The sequence below is a fragment of the Sciurus vulgaris genome (assembly GCF_902686455.1).
Source record: "Sciurus vulgaris genome assembly, chromosome: 2".
Taxonomy (NCBI): Eukaryota; Metazoa; Chordata; class Mammalia; order Rodentia; family Sciuridae; genus Sciurus; species Sciurus vulgaris.
The window spans coordinates 78624466-78650106 of NC_136462.1; the positions used below are offsets into that span (position 1 = coordinate 78624466).

The 25641-nt window shown below is 42.3% G+C and overlaps 1 protein-coding gene and 1 gene segment (V, D, J or C); both read right to left on the reverse strand.

Moving 5' to 3' along the window:
- The window catches only part of LOC306654810 (immunoglobulin lambda-1 light chain-like), a 63286-nt gene extending 58142 nt beyond the window's left edge, over nt 1–5144 (reverse strand). Inside the window, exons 1-2 of the mRNA XM_079128702.1 lie at nt 5003–5144; nt 4542–4827 (exon numbers count right to left, since the gene is read on the reverse strand). Of these exons, the coding sequence (XP_078984828.1) occupies nt 4542–4827; nt 5003–5129 (413 nt within the window). The 5' untranslated portion in view covers nt 5130–5144. The remainder of the gene's footprint in view (nt 1–4541; nt 4828–5002) is intronic.
- LOC306654819 (T cell receptor alpha chain MC.7.G5-like) overlaps nt 1–25641 on the reverse strand; it is a 517362-nt gene that overhangs the window by 138074 nt on the left and 353647 nt on the right.

Sequence of the window (25641 nt, forward strand, 5' to 3'; positions counted from 1 at the left end):
GGAAGAACACAGGCGATATGAAAGTAATAGCTGATGGTCATATCATGCAATTGGGCTTGGAATTTCTGCAGAACTACTTGGTCCACGTCTATACTATAATACCTAATATTACATAAATTATATAAAAGCCTTCCCTAACTACCCATCAATAAACTCAGGAATTACTTGAATTTCTTCAGATATATCACCTTTAATTCTTGTCTGACTTCTCTCCTCCTCCACCTCCTTCTTCTCATTGTTTTCATACTCTTCAGATCACAGTGTATAGCCTGACTTTTTTCTCCCAGGATTCCCTCTTCCATGCCTCCACACTCTGTCTTCCATGCCCACCCCACGCCCATCTCAGGTTCTGAGCTGCCTCACCCCAATACGAGCAAGTTCACGTCCTCATCCATCCTACAGGAGGAATGGATGGCTAGAGACACGCACTCTAGTCTCCTATACCTCTTCTTTCCAATCAGCCTTAATCAAACACTAAATATGTATGTTCTGTTTTTGGCTTGATCTTGAGGGAGTGACAAAAACCTGGGTTTCAGTGGATGATCCATGATGGTGTGGTAAAAAGCACGTAGATTCAATAAATATTAATTCATTTCCTAATCTGCTTATGGATGAATGGGAAACTGTCATACCTAGAATTTATGTAATACCTTCTTCCAATGAGTCTATAAGGACACAGTATCACCCTAATAAGAATATTATATTAGTAATACAAATAAAGTGTCACCTGATAGGGGGATGACCAATTGCTTACCAGTGAGTCCTATACCTGGTTGCACATCAGAATCCCTTTAAGAGGATTTTACAAATAGAATTCTTTAATAGCATTTGTGAAAAACTGATTTATGTTTTTCTATCTCCATAGAAATTTTCAGTAATGATGCATGTTATGGTTTGAATGTGTCCCTCAGAGTTCATGTGTTAGAAACTTAGTCCCGTGTAACAGTGTTGAGAATGTTAAGAAGTGTGACCGTTAAGAGGGGTTTAGTTCATGAGGACAGAATGGTCATGAATGGACTAATGCCATTATCACAGGAATGGATTAGTTGTCACCAGAGGAAGTGTCAGATTAAAGGATGAGTTTGGCTCCATTCCCTGATGCTCTTACCCTTCTTCTTTCTGTCATGGGATGAAATAGTATGAGGGCCATGGCCAGAAATGGCCCCTTGATCTTAGACTTCCCAGACTCTAGAACTGTGAGAAACAGATTCACCTTCTTTACAAATTACCCAGTGTTATTTTGTTATAGCATGAAATGGACTAAGACAATGGGTTCCCTAAACCAATACTTCCCAAACCTTAACATGTGTAAAACTTGCCAGGGGATCTTGTTAAAATGAAGATTCTGAGTGTAGATCTAGAGTGAAGCACACAATTCTTCATTTGGAAAAACTTCTCGGTGATGTTGATGTTGTTGGTCTGGGTTACTCTTGGAATAGCAAGGTCTTAGACCTGGGTTTTTAACCCCATCAGGAGGGAAGGGAGTTGGACTGCCTGGGAAATCAGAGATTCAAGCCCACCAATTCAATAAAAATCTCTGGGAATGCATCCCAGACACTAGGGTTTTCAAAGAATTTCCCCCAAGTGATTTGAAAATGCAGATAGAATTGTGAGAATCAATGTTCTAGAGATGATTAGGCCATATCTAATGTGCATTTCTCTGAAGCCAGAACAGGAGAAATCAGGCATATCTCCATTCTATTAAAATAACCCAGGACTGAGAGTGTAGCTCAGTGGTAGGGCTTTGCCTGGCATGTGTGAGGCCCTGGGTTTGGCCAGGGAGCGTACCAAAAGCACAACAACAAAACCAAACAAACAAAAACAAAATGAAAACCCCAACATTTCCTTTTTTGCTTACAGCAGAATTTCTTAAAGCATGTCCTTGGACCACCTGCAACAGAATAGCCCTGGGTACCTGTTGTTAATGCATATTCCTGCATCTGCCAAAGACAGAATCTTTGCAATCTAGGTCTAAAAATATATGTTCAAAACAATCTCTCCAGGTATTTTGTATGTGCAATAAAGCTTGATAAATACTATAAAATAAAATAAATTAATAAAGTTAAATTTCTTTAGCCTTGTAGTCAGTTGTTTATGACCGAGTTTCCAAACCTCTTTTCATGCTCCACTACACTAGTCCCCTTTGGTAGGCAGCCTGCACAGGGCCCCCAAAGATCCCCACCTCCTGATATTCATGCTTTCACACTGTTCAGTGTGGGTGAACACTTTTTACCAAAACAGAATGCATCAGAAGTGATGGGATGTCACCGTCACTTTGCACCCAAAGCCCTTGCTTTAGGGACGCAAGCTGCTTTATGGGAATGCCCACTGGAAGACTCAAGAGTGAAATGGATCCTCTTCCGGCTGAGCCCTGAGATAACTGCACCTTGATTGCAGCTTGGTGAGCCAGCTAAGCCAATTTCTTGACCTACAGAAACTACGAGATCATGAATTTTTTTTGAACCTCTGTGTTTGCAGGGCAATTGTAACAACAGGTAACTGGTGCCTCTACCCTGAGGTACCCTTCCTCCTCTTTCCCACTTACCCAGTCATGCCTGTATCAAGCCCCAACTGTGCTAAGACACTTTTCTCATAGTGATTCATGATCTCCTAGAGCACTGCACCATAAAGTCGGTGACACTCACTGTTACATTGCACATGCTGTCTTCTATTTTTGTATTTATTTGTGATTTTAATTGTAATTTCTAATTTTCTATCTTTTAATGATAAATTATAAACATATAGATGAGAATAGAAAAAGTTCTATTCTCATTACCTACTTATTATGGGGCACAACTTAAGAACAGACAGATCACCATTGAGAAGTCCAAATTTGAGAGTCTTTATTAAGCCAGCTGACTGACTGTCTCACACAATGCCGCAAAAAATGGCTCTTGGGAGAACAACCCTGACCATAAGGCTGTAGGGATTCTTATACCAAAAATCATATTAATCATAAGTGTCTGTTGCTATGATTCAAAATTACAAAGTAACATCATGAGATCATCAACAGAGGGGGAAGTGGGTCAAAATGACCCTTACCCAGTTACAAACTAAAGAATGATTGCTAACATCCACACAATCACCTTTCACATGGTACATTGTTTAGGAGCAATAGGAATCAAAAGAGAGAAATTTTGCATTACGTAAGAATTGTCATTTGTATTGCTAAACATGTCACGCTAAGTAACTCATGATGGAGACAGAGGCGGGGTGTTACTATGGGGGAAGCTAAGCAATTGTTGATGGGTACAGAGGTGGGGTGTTCCCATGGGAGAAGCTTATTTCCTACATAACATGGAGTCTCAGAGCAAAATGGAGTCTGTCTGGCCTATAACATTCTCATGGAGCCATATCTGTCAGCCCATCATACTACTGTGTACCATGAATACAATAAGTGTCCTATAAATAAATGTGTGATAAAGAAAATAGTACATGAGAAGGAATATTGAGTAGAAGGCTTCAAGAGAGTGGATTTTTAGTTGAAGTTTTTACACTTATATCTATTGTGCATCCTACTGCTTTAACTTTATGTGGGGAGAAGTTTTCAGAATGATATTTGAGTACAAAGACAGAGTTGGCCACTAGAGTTAGTAGGATGAATAGGATGAATGCTCTCCTTTAATGTTGTTGTTGTTTTTTTTTTTGTATTTTGTATTTTGTATTTTTGTATTTTTTTGTATTTTTTTGTATTTTTGTATATTTTAATACAAAAATATTTTTGTATTTTGTATTTTTAAAATACAAGTTTAAAAATACTTGTCTGCTAAGAGGGTTCCTGCAGGCCTTGGCTCCATAGTTTCAGACCCTTATGATAGGAATTCTTCTTTTTTTTTATTCAGTCGATTCATGGTCAACTCAGAAATGCCTCATTGCCAAGAGTCACCGCCAGGATCTCTCAGCAACAAGTATGAGGGAAGCCTGTGCCTGGCCACTCTTGGCCCATCCCTGTGGGTCTGTGGAAGTCCTCTACTGCTACGACAAGATAGAAAACATCCAATACCTGCAAGAGTCATGAGAGCATTTCAGAAAATGACTCCACTCATTCTTCTTCACTGAGTAAGGGTTAAAGCTATCTCTAATGGCTTTGGAAATTTTGATTAGAATGCTAATAGAAAACCATCATTGCTTTTTCTAGTTTATGCACATCAATGCTTTCACAATAATGATTGCGATGAGCTACAATGCTCATGATAGAAGAAATTCTGTTCATCTCAGCCTGCCTCCACCAAGAGAGGGCCTTCTCAGTATTGAAGGCTGCTATTTTCAACCAGGATTCTGTGAGAGACAGATGTGGGGGCCCTACTTCTCCCCCAGCAACCCTGCTGGCCTCTCTGCTCTCTTCAACTGATAAGAAACTGCCCCAACTCGCCTGCGGCCTCTCTTATCAGAGGTTACTGTTGCGGTCACAGCAGGTCTTGTCTGAGTTGTGGTACACTTTTTAGCCTGAGATGATCTCTAATTGGATGCACTGCCTTGATTTGACCCGAGGAGTTCTTGAAGTGATGAGGAACAGGATTGTAGCACTGTGGATATCTGACCCACAGTAGTAAGTTCCGGCATCTTCTATTGCTGTTTTTTGAATATCAAGTACAAATCGACTTTTTAAAGTATCAATTTTCCCTTTTAAATTATTTCTTAAGTTGTCTGTAGAATTGTTTAGTTTGTATACTAGAATCAGGGAATTATCTTCATTCTTCTTATACCAGCTCATTTGGTAATTCTTCAAGTCCCCTCCTGTTACTCTGCAGTAGAAAGTGACAGGTTTCCCAACTAGAACAGTCAGAGTTTTGGCGTCTGGTTCCAAAGTTATATCCAAACAGATTCCTGAAATGAAAAGCCTAAATTCAGAAAGGCTGTGCAGAATTCCCTCTGCCGCAAGAGGATGGAGAGTCAGAGCCATGCTCAGCAAGAATTCAACTTTGCAGTCCCCTCTCACCCCCACCAATTTCTCCAGGGACACATTTCCCTAGGAGCAAAATGCCTAGCAGCCTGTCCTTACCTGTACAGAGGATGGAGAGACCGAAGAGCAGACAGGTCCACAGCATGGCTTCACGGGGGCAGAAGGTGACTGCAGTAGGCAGGTGCAGTCCTGGCTGCCCTACCCAGATCTCCCACTGTCTGCCCATGAGAAGCCTTGTCTGTTATAAAGGTGGTTTGGTGTTAGTCACTTCCTCAGAGAGATGTGACAGGCTGGTAAGGTCACAGGTTAGGTTGTTAAATCAGCAAACATGAGCTAACTACCTATTGCAGGCCAGATACTATTTGGGAGACATAAAGGTGAATAAGATATGGCTCCCGACTTCAGTTTTTTTCAGGGAAACAGACAAAAACAGTTACAAAGGAGTGTCAGATCCTAGAAAAGAGGCAGATCCAGAGTATTCCAAGAACATGGAGAAAACGGTTGCTTTTGTTTGAGAAACTCAGAGCAGGGAACTCTGACCTGAGTCCTGACACTTGAGCAGGGCTTGTCAGACTTTGTGTTGGGGCTTTCCCAGGAGAGAGAGGACAAATAACAGCTTGAGGGTGTGCAGGAGCAAACCTGTCTGCAGGTGATGGCCATTCTGCCTCCAGGTCTCTCCTGTGTGGTCCCCTTGGCCTTGTGATCTGTTGCCTCCTCCAGTCTTACTTTCAGCCACTTTCCCACTAGTACTTTCTACTTTGGCCACAGAAAATACTTGCAGGTTCAAAGATGTGTTATAGTCTCCCATGTGCCCCTGTTTCTCCTTCTTCCTGGAATAGCCTATCTTCCTTCTCCACTCCACACCTCCACCTGAGGGAAATATCCTCTGGGCTCCCTGAACATGTTGGGACATGGTACTGATCACCTCTGTTATAATGGTCTAATAATTGATTTGTTTTGTGCATTAAACTTTAAGATTATTTAGATCAGAAACTGTGCCTTATTTAAATTCACATTCTCAGTACCCAGCACAGAGCTTGTCAATATTGAGTAGCTCAGCAGATATTTGCTAGTCCAAGCAGGATTTCTGTTGGTCCTCCTGTTTCTCAAGGAGCCCACAGGGCTTGCTGCTCAGCTAGTGAACGCTGGGGATAGAAAAGAATTTTCTAGAAGCTCAAGCTGAAAACCTGGAATACTCTTGTCTTCTACCTACTGTTGTAGGTGTTGGGAGAGGTGGGGCACTCTGTGGTAGCAAGATAGTGCCTACGTGGGTAGAACCTGCTTGTGAGAGTGTGTGGCTTACTGCCCGGGTAGTGTCACTGCCCACAACATCTACATGTAAAAGGATCACTGGTTTTGCAGGTTTAATCATCTATGGATTTGAATCTTGCTTTGCAATTTACCTGCAGCTGGGCAAGTTGTTTCTGAGTCTTGCTTTGCTCATTTGCAAAGGCAGTAACTGTATTTTCTTTGCAGGAATGCCGTGAAGTTGAAATCCCAGAACACATGTGAAGCTCTCACCCCTTTCCCTGGCACATATTTGCAGGCTCACCGCAGATGTTGGTTTCTTTACCTCTTTTGCTTTGCCATGGTGGGGTGAGTGACCTGGTGGTAGCTCTCTGCCCCAGTCACAGTCACCAGGTGAGACACAGAACTTGTCATTTCCAGCCTGGCATAGAACATTCTTCTTGGGGAAGGGTGTGTCTGCTCAGCTGTGTTAGCTATTGGCAGGACTTTGGGCAGGTCAATGGATGTGCTGAGTGAAGCTGCTTCAGACATGTGTGACCTGAGGATCTGTATCTCCTATGCCCTTAGGCAAAGGACTTTCTTTGGCAGCTAAGGGTGGAGAACACATGTAAGATAGAGCCCTTGTCTTTGTCTATCTGGGATGAAGGAGGATCTTGGAATTAAGAAACAAAAAGAGGTGAAATTAAATGAATTCCTACTGGCTGCTACTTGTCCAGCTAAGTCCCTTTCTCTCACATGGTCTCTACCACTCTCAGTTCTGTGGTATCAAACATAATCACTCAAATATCCATGGGAGAGACTGCCAGAACTTCTGATTTTTTTCTCTAATTGGAAGTTTCAGGACCAATTTTTACCTTTGATTTGAGAATACATCTATGCTTTCCCCATCCTCTTACAGTTCTCCGAAAAAAAAAAAAATAGATAAATTTAGTGAGGGAAAGTCCTTTCTTTGCTTGATCTCTTACTCATTACCCTCAAGCTTCTCACACAAGGCTTTAGTAACAGTGAAGTCAGGCTGTGATGTGTTCCCATTATAGATCACCATTCAGGCATGGTCCTTATCAACAGCTGCCCTGCTTCTGACTGCTGTCTTTGTTCTCTGCTTTCTCTGCTCTGTCACTGGCTGGCTGGATAAGCAACTGAGGAACAGGAACAGAGGTGAATGAAAAGAGTCTGTGTTTCCCTTGGTCAGGTTGCCGGTAGTCGGGACTCAGTTGCTGGGTGTCCAGGGTCTACCTTCAGTTGGGAAGTGATTCTTTTCAGTCTATCTGATATTTGCTCAGGATGCTCAGACGCTGGGATAACTTTTTTTCTCTAATTTGTTTTACTGAAATGTCTGAGCCCCATTGGTTGTTTTAAAACAAATGTGAGATATTTTTGGAAATTAGTGAGGAATTTCAATGGGTGTCAAGGAAAATCACAGTGTCATTTGTCTCTTAAAGGATCTTGGCTGCTAATATTCCATCTGTGACTCACTTACCCAGCTGTGTGGCACTGAGTGAAGCAGCTGCCAAGCAAAACAGCACAGAGGCAAGTTGGGACTCTTCTGAGTTGAAATTTCACTGCTGTTACTGACGTGGGATCTTGGGATGTAAATAAATAAACTTTTCCATATTTAGTCGCAGCTCAGGGTTTGGTCCTTTTAGGGTATTTTCTTGGCTCCCATCACCCAGTTCATCTGGAGATCTAATTCCAAGATGCAACTTTCCTCCAGGAATACTCCTATAATTATTATAACCAAGCTTTTCTCTTACTCCCACGTGTGTCTGATTTGGCTTCTCTATTATACCGTAAGCCCCACTGTGGTATGACCTTGCATTGACCTTGGCTCTTGGAACAGCATCTGGCACATAATAGATGCTCAATATACATTGCTGAATACAAAAATGAACCATGTCAATTTTATGTACTGAGACTTACAGATACTGGAATACTTAACAAGTTTAACCTTCTTGCTCACCTTTCTTTTATGACTCTCCTTCAAGGATTGCATGGGGAAGTTGGAAAACTCTCAGTTAGATGGTGAGGTGGTTGGGACAGATTTTGAAATATTCCATCATCTCCACCACACTTTTCTTTTTAATTCCTATGGATCACTGCCAGTAAACCTGCCTTGGGCAGTGCTTGCCAGTCAGTGCATAGCTCTGAAAGACTTTGTTTTCCTTCCTTCAAACTTTTCTTTTACCTCTGGTGGTAGCTAGTTTTGTAAAAGAAAAGAGAGGATTGCTCTCACTAAGACTATAACCGAGGGTAATGATTGGCAGAACCAGACCTGAAAGATTGTCTTTCCCTATTGCACGTGACATAGCATTCGTCTTTGAACTTTGGCTCTGGGGAGGCATTACTGAGTAGTTACTTGCTGGCAGAGAATGCAGCAGGGATCCCAGAGTTGTAAGTATTTAGGAAACTTATGTCCCTTGCATGACATTCAATGATTCTGGGGACATGCCCCCCCCCCCCCCCCCCAGTGACCCAAGTACCCTGGGGAAGAGCAAGCCCAGGAGGAATAAAAACTCTCTCACCAAACTCAGTGGATCTGTGCTTATCCCACCAAAGGTAGAGCTTTGAAATCTGACCTGAACAAGAAATTTTGCAAAGGATGCTTCCGAAGTTTTTTTTTTTTTTTTATTTTATTTTTTTTTTTTTTTATTTTTTTTTTTTTTATTGTAAACAAATGGGATACATGTTGTTTCTCTGTTTGTACATGGCGTAAAGGCATACCATTTGTGTAATCATAAATTTACATAGAGCAATGTTGTTTGATTCATTCTGTTATTTTTTTCCCTTCCCCCCACCCCTCCCACCCCTCTTTACCCTCTATACAGTCCTTCCTTCCTCTATACTTGCCCCCCTCCCTAACCCTAACTCTAACCCTTCCCTCCCCCCCATTATGTGTCAACCTCCACTTATTAGCGATATCATTCGTCCTTTGGCTTTTTGAGATTGGCTTATCTCACTTAGCATGATATTCTCCAATTTCATCCATTTGCCTGCAAATGTCATAATTTTATCATTCTTTATGGCTGAGTAATATTCCATAGTATATATATACCACAGTTTCTTTATCCACTCATCAATTGAAGGGCATCTAGGTTGGTTCCACAGTCTGGCTATTGTGAATTGAGCAGCTATGAACATTGATGTGGCTGTATTTCTGTAGTATGCAGATTTTAAGTCCTTTGGGTATAGGCCAAGGAGTGGGATAGCTGGGTCAAATGGTGGTTCCATTCCAAGTTTTCTAAGGAATCTCCACACTGCTTTCCATAGCGGCTGCACTAATTTGCAGCCCCACCAGCAGTGTATGAGTGTACCTTTCTCCCCACATCCTCGCCAACACCTGTTGTTGCTCGTATTCTTGATAATCGCCATTCTAATTGGGGTGAGATGGAACCTTAGGGTGGTTTTGATTTGCATTTCTCTTATTACTAGAGATGTTGAACATTTTTCCATATGTTTGTTGATTGCTTGTAGATCTTCTTCTGTGAAGTGTCTATTCATTTCCTTAGCCCATTTGTTGACTGGACTGTTTGAATTCTTGGAGTAGAGTTTTTTGAGTTCTTTATAGATTCTGGAGATTAGTGCTCTATCTGAAGTATGATTGGCAAAGATATTCTCCCACTCTGTAGGCTCTTTCTTCGCATTGCTGATAGTTTCCTTTGCTGAGAGAAAGCTTTTTAGTTTGAATCTATCCCAGTGGTTGATTCTAGCTTTTATTTCTTGTGCTATGGGAGTCCTGTTAAGGAAGTCTGGTCCTAGACCAACAAGATGAAGATTTGGACCTACTTTTTCTTCTATAATCTGCAGGGTCTCTGGTCTGATTCCGAGGTCCTTAATCCATTTTGAGTTTAGTTTTGTGCATGGTGAGAGATATGGGTTTAGTTTCATTCTGTTGCATATGGATTTCCAATTCTCCCAGCACCATTTGTTGAAGAGGCTATCTTTTCTCCATTGCATATTTTTGGCCCCTTTGTCTAGTATGAGAAAATTGTATTTATTTGGGTTTGTGACCGTGTCCTCTATTCTGTACCATTGATCTACCTTTCTATTTTGGTACCAATACCATGCCGTTTTTGTTACTATTGCTTTGTAGTAGAGTTGAAGATCTGGTATTGCAATACCCCCTGTTTCACTCTTCCTGCTAAGGATTACTTTAGCTATTCTGGGTTTCTTATTCTTCCAGATGAATTTCATAATTGCCTGCTCTATTTCTGTAAGGTACGTCTTTGGGATTTTAATTGGAATTGCATTGAATTTGTATAGCACTTTAGGTAGTATGGCCATTTTGACAATATTAATTCTTCCTATCCAAGAACATGGAAGATCTTTCCATCTTCTAAGGTGTTCTTTAATTTCTTTCTTTAGTGTTGTATAGTTCTCATTGTAGAGGTCTTTCACCTCTTTTGTGAGATTGATTCCCAAGTATTTTATTTTTTTCGAGGCTATTGTGAATGGGGTAGTTTTCCTAATTTCTCTTTCTGAAGATTCATCACTTATGTATAAAAATGCGTTGGATTTATGGGCATTGATCTTGTAACCTGCTACTTTACTGAAATCACTTATGAGTTCTAAGAGTTTTCTGGTGGAATTTCCAGGTTCCTCTAAATATATAATCATGTCATCAGCGAACAGGGATAGTTTGAGTTCTTCTTTCCCAATTCGTATCCCTTTAATTTCTTTGGTTTGTCTAATTGCTCTGGCCAGAGTCTCAAGAACGATGTTGAATAGAAGTGGTGAAAGAGGGCATCCCTGCCTTGTTCCAGTTTTTAGGGGGAATGCTTTCAGCTTTTCACCATTTAGAATGATATTAGCCATGGGCTTAGCATAGATGGCCTTTACAATGTTAAGGAATGTTCCCACTATCCCTATTTTTTCTAGTGTTTTGAGCATGAAGGGGTGCTGTATTTTATCAAATGCTTTTTCTGCGTCTATTGAAATAATCATGTGATTCTTGACTTTAAGTCTATTAATATGGTGAATTACGTTTATTGATTTCCTGATGTTGAACCAACCTTGCATCCCTGGGATGAAACCCACTTGATCATGGTGCACTATCTTTTTAATATGTTTTTGTATGCGATTTGCTAAAATTTTGTTGAGAATTTTTGCGTCGATGTTCATTAAGGATATTGGTCTGAAATTTTCTTTCCTTGAAGAGTCTCTGTCTGGTTTAGGTATCAGTGTGATATTGGCTTCATAGAATGAGTTTGGGAGGGTTCCCTCCTCTTCTATTTTATGGAATACTTTGAGAAGTATTGGAATGAGCTCTTCCTTAAAGGTTTTGTAGAACTCGGCTGAGAACCCATCTGGTCCCGGACTTTTCTTTGTTGGTAGGCTTTTGATGACTTCTTCTATTTCAGTACTTGAAATTGGTCTATTTAAATTGTTTATGTCCTCCTCATTCAGTTTAGGCAATTCATATGTCTCTAGAAACCTGTTGATGTCTTCGAAATTTTCTATTTTGTTGGAGTATAGATTTTCAAAATAGCTTCTAATTATGTTTTGTATTTCCATCCTGTCTGTAGTGATATTTCCTTGTTCATTCCGAATTTTAGTGATTTGGGTTTTCTCTCGTCTTCTCTTTGTTAGTGTGGCTAAAGGTTTATCAATTTTGTTTATTTTTTCGAAGAACCAACTATTTATTTTGTCAATTTTTTGTATTGTTTCTTTTGTTTCAATTTCATTGATTTCAGCTCTGAGTTTAACAATTTCCTGTCTTCTACTACTTTTGGTGCTGTTCTGTTCTTCTTTTTCTAAGGCTTTGAGCTGTAGTGTTAGGTTGTTTATTTGTTGAGTTTTACTTCTTTTATTAAATGCGCACCATGAAATAAATTTCCCTCTAAGTACTGCTTTCATAGTGTCCCAGAGGTTTTGATATGATGTTTCTTTGTTCTCATTTACCTCTAAGAATTTTTTAATTTCCTTCCTAATATCTTCTGTTATCCATTCATCATATAATAGCATATTGTTTAATCTCCAGATGTTGGAATAGTTTCTGTGTTTTACTCTTTCATTTATTTCTAACTTCAATCCATTATGATCTGATAGAATACATGCTAGTGTCTCTATCTTCTTGTATTTGCTAACATTAGCTTTGTGGCATAATATATGGTCTATTTTAGAGAAGGATCCATGTGCTGCTGAGAAGAAAGTGTATTCACTCTTGGTTGGATGGAATATTCTATAAATGTCCGTTAAGTCTAAATTATTGATTGTGTTGTTGAGATCTATGGTTTCTTTGCTCAATTTTTGTCTGGAAGATCTGTCCAGTGGTGAGAGCGGCGTGTTAAAATCACCTAGTATTATTGTGTTGTGGTCTATTTGGTTTCTGAAATTGAGAAGGATTTGTTTGACATACATAGATGAGCCACTGTTTGGGGCATAGATGTTTATGATTGTTATATCTTGCTGATTTATGCTTCCCTTAAGCAGTATGAAATGACCTTCTTTATCCCTTCTGACTAACTTTGGCTTGAAGTCCACATTATCGGAAATGAGGATGGATACTCCAGCTTTTTTGCTGAGTCCATGTGCATGGTATGTTTTTCCCCATCCTTTCACCTTTAATCTATGGGTATCTTTTTCTATGAGGTGAGTCTCTTGCAGGCAACATATTGTTGGATCTTTCTTTTTAATCCAGTCTGCCAGTCTATGTCTTTTGATTGATGAATTCAGGCCATTAACGTTCAGGGTTATTATAGAGAAATGATTTGGTTTCCCGGTCATTTGGTTCATTTTTAAAATTTTGTTTATTTATTTGTTTGACACAACTTGTTTCCTCCTTTATTTGACAATTCCTTTAGGATAATTCCTCCCTTTGCTGATTTGCTTCTTTGTTTTTCATCTCTTCCTCATGGAATATTTTGTTGAGAATGTTCTGTAATGCTGGCTTTCTTTTTGTAAATTCTTTTAGCTTTTGTTTATCATGGAAGGATTTTATTTCATCGTCAAATTTGAAGGTAAGTTTTGCTGGGTATAAGATTCTTGGTTGGCATCCATTTTCTTTCAGGGCTTGAAAATGTTGTTCCAGGCCCTTCTAGCTTTTAGGGTCTGGATTGAAAAATCTGCTGATATGCGTATTGGTTTCCCCCTGAATGTAATTTGGTTCTTTTCTCTCACAGCCTTTAAAATTCTGTCTTTATTTTGTATGTTAGGTATTTTCATTATAATGTGCCTTGGTGTGGGTCTGTTGTAATTTTGTGTATTTGGAGTCCTGTAAGCCTCTTGAACTTGATTTTCCATTTCATTCTTCAGATTTGGGAAATTTTCTGATATTATTTCATTGAATAGGTTGTTCATTCCTTTGGCTTGTTTCTCTAGGCCTTCCTCAATCCCAATAATTCTTAAATTTGGCCTTTTCATGATATCCCATAGTTCTTGTAGATTCTGTTCATGATTTCTTACCATCTTCTCTGTTTGTTCAGCTTTGTTTTCAAGGTTAAATATTTTGTCTTCAATGTCTGAGGTTCTGTCTTCCAGGTGTTCTATCCTATTGGATATGCTTTCTATGGAGTTCTTAATTTGGTTTATTGTTTCCTTCATGTCAAGGATTTCTGTTTGGTTTTTTTTCAATATCTCTAACTCTTTATTGAAATGATCTTTTGCTTCCTGTATTTGCTCTTTTAACTGTCGATTGGTGCGATCAATCAATGCTTGCATTTGCTCTTTCATCTCATCATTCAATGCTTGCATTTGCTCTTTCATCTCCTCGTTTGCTTCTCTGATCATTTTAATTATGTACATTCTGAACTCCTTTTCTGTCATTTCTTCTGCCATGCTGTCATTGGGTTTTATTGATGTAACATCTAGATTTGTTTGCAGCATTTTCTTTCCTTGTTTTCTCATGTTGTTCAGATATCAGTGGACCGCTGAGATATTGCAGATTTCCTCTGTTGATTTACAATGACCCTGAAGATTTCTATATATATATCCCCTCTTAGCCTTCAGTAGGCTGAAGTCTTGGAGGAGGTTGATAATGCGGTGCTCCACAAGGAAGCTGCCTCTCTAGGAGTGGTGGCCTTCAGGTGGGGTATATTCCCTGCTAGTGGGCAGAGGTGCCTCCACTTGTTGACCAATGGTCATCCAAAGGGGACCTAGGCTGTGGGCTGAGGCAAGGCCTGTTTGGGCCTGAGCCTCTGGTTTTACCGTCCTTGTGGGAAACCTCACCCAGCAGGGAAGACTCACCCGGTGGGGAGGTCTCGCTGGTCAGTTTCCTCCTAGAGGTTCCCCTCAATTTACATCTACTGCCTGGGCTGGGCTGCCTTCCTCTGCAAAGTTTCCAGGGGCCCGGCCCTACCTCCTGGGCCTGGGAGCCTCACCCTTCGCAGATGAATCTCCTTAGGCTGCCCCTCCTCAGAGAATTTGCCCATAGGCCTGGAACCTTCGCTCCGCCCTAAGCCTGTCTCTGTGCGGCTCTTCCACCCAGAAGCCTCCTAGATCCTGGGACCCTGTTCTGCACCTAATCGCCTGGCTGCGTGGCCCCTCCTCTGAGCAGCCACCTGTGGCCCCGAACAATCGCTCTGAGTCCCAGAGACCCGCCACAGGCCTCTTCCTCCAGACAGCCGCCCAGTATGCCGGTGCGGTCACTAGGAGTCCAAGAAACTCACTTCGTGCCTCCTCCTCCCACCAACCACCCGTAGCCCGGGGCAATCAATCACTCCGAGTCGAAGTGACCCTGCCCGTTCCTCCTCCTTCTCCAGATAACCCCCCGGGTGTTCAGGAGCAGTCCCTCTGAGTGGCTCTGAATCCACGTGACCCGCTGCACGGGTCCTCTGGGCAACCGCCCGGAGCTCTGGTGTGGTCCCTCAAGACCAAGCGTCCCACCACGCTTCTCCTCCAGGCAGCCCCCCTGTGTTCAGGAGCTGTCACTTTAAGACCAAACCACTCACCACTCGCCTTCTCCTCTGAGCAGCCGCCTGGAGCGCTAATGCAGTCACTGCAAGTCCAAAGGACCCGCCGCGCTCCTTCTCCTCCTTCTCCTACTCCTCCGGGCAGGCCCCGGGGTTCAGAAGTGGTCAGGGTCCAAACAGCTCGCCACGCAGCCCCTTCTCTGGCAACCGCCTGTAGTTCCCGTATAGTCACCCGAATCCAAGCGGCTGCTCCTCTTCCTCCTCGTCCTCAGGGCAGGCCCCGGTGTTCAGAAGCGTCGTTCTGATTCCAAACAGCTCGCCGCGCGGCTTCTCCTCTGGCAACCGCCTGCAGCTCTGGCGCAGTCTCTCCGAATCCAAGTGGCCACGCTCCTCTCCTCCTCCTCAGGGCAGGCCCCGGTGTCCTGAGTCCACACAGTTCTCCCCGCCACTGCTCCCCCGGGCAGCCGCCGGAGCCCCAGTGGCTGCTCCGAGTCCCAACGCTGTGCCAAGCGGCCTCCTCTATGGCGCTCCAGCGGGGGGAGGGGCGTCTCGCCGGCAGTTCTACTTCACAAAGTTTCCTGCGTTCCGGGACCCCCGTCCCATCCGGGATGCCCCCCCAGGGGGTGAGAGTCACCCGGCTACTTTGAGTTGGTCCCAAGCGTCTCAATATCTCCTCTCTTGAATCCTGAGTTCTGGAGCAACACGTAATGCAGCCACCCTCTAGGCCGCCATCTTGAAAACCTCAGATTCACATTTTTTGATGAAACTATGAAGAAATTCCAGAAAGTCCCGAAGTTCTTTATCAAGAAGAATCTCTTGTTTTGTGTTACGCTGTGCCCTTGAAGGACTGCTCTTGGGGGCGCTAGTGCTGATGAGCTTGACTGTTGGCTGCAGATGAGAAATCCAGTAAGAGAGTAGGGGATTAGGGTCTCCACTGAAGAACCAATACATAAACACAGGATCTGAACAGCAAGAAACCCTGTATCTTCAGAAGAATTAGAGAGGACAGTTCACATTTATCCCGTTCTCAGTTCAGCAGTTCACATGAGGAGTTTCCACAGGGTGGTTCTTGACTAAGCAGGGGCTGTTGTCATGTGTGACCTGGGCTGATCCTCATTTGACATTTTTTTTCAGGACGCCATACGATCAGGTGTATTTTGACTTCATTTGTTGCCTTCTTAGAGTAACATGGGAACGTCTCCATGTCAGCTAGTATGCTTGTTATGTGGATAGAACTAACTCACTACTTACAATTATGTTAACATATAACTTTAATTTTATTTCTGGCTCTACATTTTAAAATTATTCCACTCTTCTACACATTTAACTAATGGGGATACATTGTATTTTAATATCTTATAAAGTCTATGCTTGCTTTCTTTCTAAGGGTCAAGCAAAAATTACTTTCTTATTTGTTTTCTCTATGTAGGAGGCCTTTAATAATTTATCAACATCCAGTGAAAAAGGTCCTGAAGGTCTTTTAAGTTGTGTTTCTCTGAATTTCCATTGATATTTAGTTCCTACTAGAAGGGATACTAATGTAAAAAAGAATGCTTAATGTCAGAGACGACTTGTTTCTTATTAACAACTTCCTAATGGCTCACCCAGTCCAACCATAGGGGAATGTGGCCGTCATCATCCTGATATCACCACAATCAACAACAAGAGTAGTTAAGCTTTGCTCTAAGGACCTTGACATCTGATAGTTGACTTAATTCTTGCAGTAGTCCCCTAAGGAGGGTGTTATTGTTGCCATTATTTTATAGAAGTGGAAAGCAAGGCAAAAAGTAACTTGCCGAAGGTCATACAGTTACTAAGTAGAAGACCTGGGATTCAAATCTCAAGATGTCTGACTTTCACGTGTGAACTTGAGCTCAATTACTTTACTATGCTACCCAGTTTCCTTCCATCCATCCATCCATCCATCCATCCGTCCATCCATCCATCCATCCACTAGCTCCTATCAGATTCATTTTTTTTACTATACACACATAAAAAGTACATTTATACATATATATTTAATATTCTGGGGACTTTTAGAAATGTTGGTAAGTTGTTAAGTGCTTATAATTAAAGTGTTAATTGCTTGCCTTGGTTTTGTATGTGTGTCTAATTCATTTGTTACTCTGGGTATCAGGGAATGTGCTTTAATTTTCAGGCAGAAGATTTAAGTAATTCAGTTGGATTTAATTTTCACTTCTCATGATTTAACAAGATAAAAGTGAGGAAGTGCTACCTGCTGAATACAGTTTATTATTTGAGAAGTGCCTATTTTATTTATTTGGATCCCCAATGTACACAATATATCAATTTGCAAGCCGCAAGGATCTTTTAGTTTTGAATGAATGAGTTGATAAGTAAATGGATTGAGTTCACGATGACACTGAATGTTCTGGTGTCTTGTTGGCAGACATTGAATTTTCTGTTGTGTCTGCTTGAGACTTACAGTTTTTGTTCAGTGTGATACCCAGCATGCATCAAGGTGCCTATAGTGCACAGTAGTAAATGGCTCTATCTCTTGGCTGCACGTGCTTAATGGTTAAGGTACTAGAGGACAACTTTCTGTCCACAGACAATTGGTAACGCTCTAATTCCATTGTGCCTTGAAAAGTGTGGTAGATATAGGTGAGCCTTTGGTTAGCTCTCTGCAGATACCAGTAGACAGAGTCATAATTCCCCTTAAGGTTATCATACTGGCACTGGAACTTCACATCTGTCCCAATCGTGGCAGCCACGTTGGAAGATTGTATGATTTCAGTCCTGCAGGAGCTGTCTGGGGAAGGAAAAAAAAATAGGAAATGAGAGATGAGAAGTGGTGAGAAATCATACCCATCTACCTGGTGGCCACTTACAGAGGAAGGGGAACACGATGCAGAGAAGCCAGTACATGGTGTGTCTGCGGTTCTTCTCAGTGCTGAGCACCACACAGCCTACTTTGCATGCACAACACACTTGGGCCACCTTATCTACAGCAGCCATGTGGTTGCTTCATTGCTGCAGCAATAAAGGAAAGAGGTCCTTGGGGGTGGTTGGTGCCTGTGCTATCTAAAGACACACTTTGATTTGTTCAGAGGCGGCAATCCAACAGCCCCCTTAGAGGAAACTCAGGTGCCCCTTCACCACTCAGGGGCTTGTGTTTTCAGCATATGGTACCATTCTCTTATCAGTCCCAGGAGGCTTATTCTCTGAAAGGAAGCAACCAAGGAGACAGTGTTTTGTTGAAAGACAGTCAGTGGGTCATGATCTCTTGGGACCTGGTTCCTGAATTTCAGGCATCTCAGGTGCACAGAAGGATGGGTAAAGGTAGGAGCAGTCATTTTTCTGAATGCACTGTGGCTTCGGTGGTCCAGCTGGCAGTTTCCAGTTCTGGAACTCACTCTTCAGAAGCTAGAGAGGGAGGAAGTGATTTGTTCATTTTTAATTAATCATCAGTGAACAATCTATTCAGGAAATATTTATTGAGAGCCAATTGTATAACAAACTTTCTGCTGAGAGCTGAGGATACAATAGAAGCAAAAACCAAAACCAACCAAAGTTTCTGTGGTCATTGAGTCTAAAATCTAGAAATGATTTTAACTTGAGAAAAACATGCAACGTATCAATCAACACATATGAAGTTGGGCAGGAGTGGGGTCAGGGGCTTCTGAGTCCGTATCCATCCAGGTAGGGCTTTTCCCCAGCCTGCACAGCTGGGTGGTGAGTTCACCATGGAGGAGTCCACACTGGAATTTTCTCTGGCAGTCCATGCCCTATCCAAGAGTCAAAGGGTTCCTTTTCTGCCCGCCTTCCTTTAGAGCCACTCTCCCATCAAGAAATCATTCTATTTGTTGATAATTAAAGTTCCGGAGTTCCTGACTTAGTACTGTTAATGTTCTATTCTTGGGAGCGGAATCAGCTTGGCTGCAATGGTTCCCACTGTGAGGGCAACTGCATCTTTTAAGCAGTGATTTCCTTTTTCTTGTGTACACAAAGCCTGCAGAACATTTTAATTTAAGATTGATAATAAACTGTATTTAGGACCAATCTTATCTTGGAAGTTGAAGAGTCAAAGATTCTTTTTTATTGCTTTTCTCAAAGTCTTTATCCTGACCTCTGCTGTCCTCTTTCCTCACCTCTTTCCTTCTATCTCTTCTAATACTGCTTGTCATTCTGCAAAATGCTCTCATGAACAACTTTAAATGGAAATAGAATACCAGATAAACAAGGAGACACCTGCCTCAGGATGCCTGGTCTTAGGGCAACACCCAGGTTGGGGACATCTGTGACCACATAGATGTATGCAGACACACATGAAGGTGGAAGGCTGGTGGTGGCTGTGTGCCTGCAGCAGAGCAGGTAGTGTGACTGGTGACTTCAGAGGTGATATGGATGATGTTTGGGACAGTGGAGCTGGCTGGGAAGATATATATGTGCTGCATGGTAGCCCTGGACAGACCGGTCCAAGACTCCTAGGGAATGCTATCCCAGGGGCTGGCAGAATGTTCCAGTAAATGGGATGGGTCTGTAACTAAATAGGAAAGTCAAAGATTTATGTCAGATTTTCTCTGGATCTTGGTTTGTTGGGCCAATCTGAAGAGGGAGAAGGAAAGAGAATTAATTCATAGAAGAAAAAGACCATAGATGTTCAGCTTAAATTTCGTATTCAAACAGTTTTCAAATGGTTACAGGCACACCAACCATTGTGCATATTCACACAACTGGCTTTATAATAGGAGAAACAGGCAGTGGACTATGCAATGACTTTGAGGATTCTGCCATTGGAGATTGTACCATAGAAAAATAAAAATGTTCCTGGAAGAATTGACCCCTTGTCTGATGTTCAGAGTGAGTGGGGATTAAATACTAATGGCAAGGCCTTGGGGTAGAGACCTGAAGTATCTTTTAGCACATAATCAGGACTCCAGGAAGAGACCATCTCTCCCTCTCCTTCATTCCCATATATCATGCACCTACTTTTGAGACATTTCTTGAATCTGTGTCCTCTTTCCAGGTCCTTGTATCTGATTCTTCTCAATGTCCACCCCAGATTTTGCATTATTTTTATGTCTGACCTCGTTGTTTTCAGTATGAGACCAATCTTCCCATAGTGATCTTTCTGAAATACTTTCTAATGATATTTCTTTTTATGTACTACTGATTTCAGCTAATTTTATGTACTACTGATTTCCATGGAACAAAATCTATGTCCCTTAGCTTGTTTTACAAGACATTTCCCTATCAGAACATACCTGAGATAGGGGTTTAGGATAAAGAAAGAGAGATAGATAAACAGTCTTAAAGGAAACCCCCACAAGTATTGAGATGCAGAAAGCACTGTCTATATCTTGAGTGACGTGCCCTTGGCCCATGCCCTTGTAAAACAAGGAAGCAAGTGCAGGGAAAACTGGCACGAGATTGTGTGGCTCCATCCTGGCTCTACCTCCAGTCTGGGCCTTGATACAGACTGTCTATAAATATTGTTCCGCAATGCAAGGAGGGCCAGTCACTCTTGAGATCACCCTCAATCTCCCTTGAATGTGTATATTTACTTCCTAAATAAGCCTCTGTCTATACCTTTGTCTGGCTGATGCTGAACTTCTTTTCCATCATGTATGGCAAGAAACTTGCTGGTGCCGAGTCACATTCCCCCTCCCCTCTGGAACACCTTAGACCCTTCTGTGGAGACATTTCTCCCGTGACACACCGACAGTTCCTGTCACTACTCTGCCCTGGGTAGTGCGGACTCTATTCTCACAGAGGGAAACACCATCCCCAAACATGGCTATATGTATCTCCTTTGCCCAGGTCGCACTGCTTCCGTCTGCCTTGGTCTTCTTTACTCCCTCCATTCATCAAAATCATTCATGCTTTAAGTCTCTTTGACTAGAATGTCCACCAAGGAACTGCTCTGAGTCCTCCTGAACCAAGATAATTTCTCCTTCCTCTGAGCAACTATGCATTGTCCTCTGACCAACATTTATCATTGTCTGACTTTAGATTTCTTAAGTGATTATTAGTAATATGAAGGTCTGTATATGTCGCCCTTTGGGAAAATACATGCCTCCCTTTCTCTCACAGCGTAGGAGGTCCATTTCTAAGCGGTAGATTTCCTAGGGAATGGATTTTCAAGGGACTGCCAATGTATTCTATTCATGATACAACTGATCAAGCAGTCTCGCCTGATCTCTGTGGGCAAACTGCTGGACTCTGAGTGGAACTTGAAAGAAAACCTTTCTGGTTAGGTACTTTTTGGTAAATGAACCAAATGACCTACGTCCCATCATTAGTAATATTTTGTGTTCACCATCTTTATTGGGGTCTTTGATGTTCGAGGTTGCATACAGTAATCATTTCCCCAAAGAGAAATTCAGCGTGTGTAGTATGAAAGGACTGACCAAGATTTCCTGTTTTGCCATAGCAGCACGAAAAATTGGATCCCTCAATTAAGAATCAGGGCTGCTTGACTTCGGAATATTATGAAAGGACTATGATTTCAAGGGAAACAACCTGAGATATTTCTTACCTGGGTCAAAGTGAGGGTCGGGGCCAAGGTTGAAAACTTGGGACGGATTCTGGGCTTTTCAAAATCACAAAGCAGGAGGGTCTGTGTCCTGCCATCAATGTCAAATCTAGATGTCAGACCCAGCATCAAGGCCTCAGGCAACATTCACCCACCAGAGATCTGGACCTGGAAATCTGAGCCCTGAGGCAGGGCTGTATTTGAATGCAGTGAGCTAACCTCAGAGGCACCCCTTGCCTCTGGAGTCAGTATGTGTTGACTGTCAATCTCCTCTTATATGGAAATTTCCCTGCGTTGTTTTTTGTAGGTTTAGAACAAAGATTTCACCCTAGAGGCCCGTCCCTTAATCACACTGAGACATCTTGAGAAAGTCATAGTCTAAGACATGCTTAATATGTGATCAACCTGCCTTCCATGGACAGTGATAGAAAAATGCTATCTTAGAATGAAAAATTTTTGAATCTCTACTCTCAGAGAAGGTGTCAAAGGACACTTTTTTTCCCCCAGCATTTTTTTGAGAAGGGTGAGGACTATGTACTCTGAGGACCTAGGCTTAAACTATAAAGAGTGATTTAAGTTAGAAATTTTTATAACAGGTATATCTTATAAAAGCAGGAATTCCTTTTTTGTCTTTTCCCTTTAGCAGAACTGCTCTTGAAGACTGCTAACTGGGTTGGGCTTCTGTAGTTGGAGTAAGGACCATGGATAGAATTTAGAGCACTCTTCTTTTGTTGAGAAAGAGTTTATTCACAGCTAAAAAATCACTTATTGTTTTGGAGACTATGAAGTCATCATAAAGGTGAACACAGAGGGCATATGCTGAGATGGTGAGTATTCTGCTGAGAAAAAATTAAATGGTGTCTTTTCAGTTAGAATGAAGGGCATATTGTTCCCCAAATGGGAATTTATTCAAGGACATTGATACATGGTATTATAAGACCTGAAACACAACTGAACACCCCGTTTTCCCTGTTGGGGCCATGAAGGTCAGACTCTACCTGGGACAGTGAAAGGGCAGGTGCACTGCTTCCCTGGAGAACCACCCCCCACATTGTCAATTATCCCAGGGCAGGAAAAGAGTTAGTCACAGAATGAGAAGAAAAGACTCTCTGTACTTGGAGATGTGGAGATGCCTGCAGACATTTACTGGGGAGCACTGCTGCTGTGTGGAAGCTTGTGGGGAGACAGGCAGAATCTCTCCTTGGGTTGGGAGTTTCAAAACATGCTTTGTTTTCTCTCTTCAAACATTTACATATGCTTTGAGTGATTAAGAGAGCAGGCTGGTCCGCTGTGCCGAAGTCAGAATTGGGGAAGGCAGTTAGTGTAGAAATAGGGGATCAGGTCAAACTGAGGAAATGGAGGCCATGAAAGTCATCTGCCTCTGGAAGTTGGAGACTGCCCCTAGGAGAATGGAATGTCAAAGACCTCTGGAGTCCATTGATTACGAATCTACCTTTCCTACAGGGCTACAGGCAGAAAGTTGCTAATTAATGCCCCCTGAGCCCCTACCTGCCTGAATCCTCCCTGTGGCCCTCCCCTTGCCATCTGCTGCTCACCTTTTCTGCTATGTCACTGACAACTCCTGGGCCTGGTCACACAGGCGGGAAGGAGGGGTTGGGGGTCGCAAAAGAGTCCCTAATCTATAAAAGATGTAGAGTGCGCTCACTTCCTGGGACTCTAGAACATCAGCCATGGCCCCCTTCTCTCTCCTGGGAGAAGTCTGTATTATTGCTACTTTTAAATAAAATCTGCTTAATATATGCTTGCCTTTGCCTGCTTCTGTGATGCTATACTTCAACACCTGAGGAAGCAGAACTCATCACAGGTAAACATCACAGGTAAACGCAACCCACTGACATGAAGGAAGAGAGGGGAGCCGCTTGGAGAAGAGCCTCATGAGATGGCACCAGGTGGTCTGAAGGAGAATGGCTCAGTGGAGTTGCCGAGCTCCATGGGACCCACTGAGGGGCATGCATGCACACTAATCACCTTGGGGACATATGGAGATTTGATACTCCACGTGATGAGGCTGTAGAATATTCTAAGTTAGTTATTAATGAAACTGTCTATGTTTTATGACCCACAGGCTAGTGAGATCTGAGGGCACACAAGCAACACAATGAAGGACTCCCTAAAAGTAGGAGATTCCAAATTCTTGAAGTCGTGTTTTAAATAATATTTGTACAATGACAACCACTGGTTTACCCTAACAACCTGAACATCCTTACCGGTTTCAAAACTAAGAATGCTCAGAAATTGATTCATGATTTAAACTTTGGATGCTATTAAGAGCTGAAAAACAGTCACAAATCTTAAACTGGCCAATTCTACTTTATTTATATATATCCATCCATCCATCCATCCATCCATCCATCCATCCAATATATTTTGTTCAGTACTAAGGTTATCCTAGGAATGCAGAACTTACTAAGACATTATCCTCCAGGGCTCACATCTGTGTGGGTGGAGATGGGTAGGACTCTGCATCTCCTTGTCAAGAGAGTGCTCCTGGTTAATGACATGATTAGGCAAGCTTTCCTCTTGGTCTCTTTCCCAGAGGATTGTCACCCATGGAGCCAGATCTGCTTTCCAGCGAACTGCCTTTTATTTCTATGATCCCAGGTGTGGGGAGGCATTGCAGCATTCCTCGCTGTGCTGCAAGCCTAGGGGTGCTTTAAAGGTTTTTGGTTTTGGCTTCCAACAAGAAGCTGCATCCTGAAATTATAGGGCAAGGTGGGGACTAAAATGGAGTGGCTCACTTATAGTGATTTGGCCAGTCCAGCATTGCCCTCCAGTGGTCAAGTGCAGGAATGTGGGAACTACAAACTTGGGGAGTGAAGTTCTGAGAAGAATGCCTGTGGATTAAAGACGGGGCTCTGGCATGGCTTCCCCAGATGGAGGCTGGGAGAATGGAATTGGAAACCATTCCATGAAGATTAAGATTCATTAATGACTGGCCACCGTAGGAGGTATGCATAGAAAGAAACAGAAACAAAGCCGACCGGTTTGTTTTTCCAATTTGATTTTTGCCCAGAGAAACAGTAACTGGCAAACAATAGTAATTGGCAAATTATAGCTGACAAAAAATCCCCAGGCTGTCTTGGGGATTAGAAGGTGTGGAGGTGGTGGTGGTGGATGTGTGGGGAGGGGACTAGGACTGGACACCCAGCCTTCTCAGTTTGCCCTTTTCAAGGCTCTAGAGAAAAATGTGATCTAGAATGACTACTTCTAGATTCATGGGTAGTCCAGGAAGGAACACAAATCTTCTGAAATGAAATTGGATGCAAAATTCCGGGTGTAAAGAAATTTTTTTCCCACTAGATTTTCAAAGAGGTCCAGTCCATAAGAAGGGAAGTTCACATTCCTCCTGGGACTTAAATGGTTTCAGATTCCTCTGTCTTATATGCAGGTGGTCCATTAATTCCAGTTCAGAGAGAAGTTTCTCAACCTCAAGACAGCCCTGCCCCCGCCCCCCCGCCCCCCGGCACACAACTGGGTCAATGTCACTGGAAGATGTTAAGCACAGTAAAATACTGTCATATCTCCCAGATCATGGATCTATGAGTCAAGGCTGAAATGTACTTGGCAGACGATCTGTTCTTGGCAAGGTCTGCAACTAGTGTAATGTTTGCTTCTCCCCCTCTGTTTCACCTTAGCACACAGTGTCCATAGATAGCTCATCACACAATTTCCAAGGGAGTGGAATTCCACACACCCCATCCTTCCCAGTTTTATTTCTTCTAGTTGACCTGCGACTTGGCTTCCTGAACCTTCAACAAGCTTGAAATCCTCCCTGCCCCTGCCCTTGCCACTGTTACTCTTCTGCTTTGTATCCCAAAAAGATAGAGAAAAGGGTCACAGAAACTTCTTGACCAATAAAATAAAACGGCTTGAAAATAAAAGAAACCATGACCGGTTTAGAAGCTGGGTAACTATGCATGAAATGCATGAAAGGTCAAATTGCTCACATTGTTGCCCATAAGGTTCATGCAGCTGAAGACCTACTGTAGAAGACCCCAGAGCTTACTGAATGAACAATTCAAAATGTGAGTCAAGGTCAGGGGCTTTGAGGGCAGGATACTGAGGAAGGATGGATACCTTCATTGGGGAAGTCTTGTAAGATGCGGTAAATTACTGTGGATGTG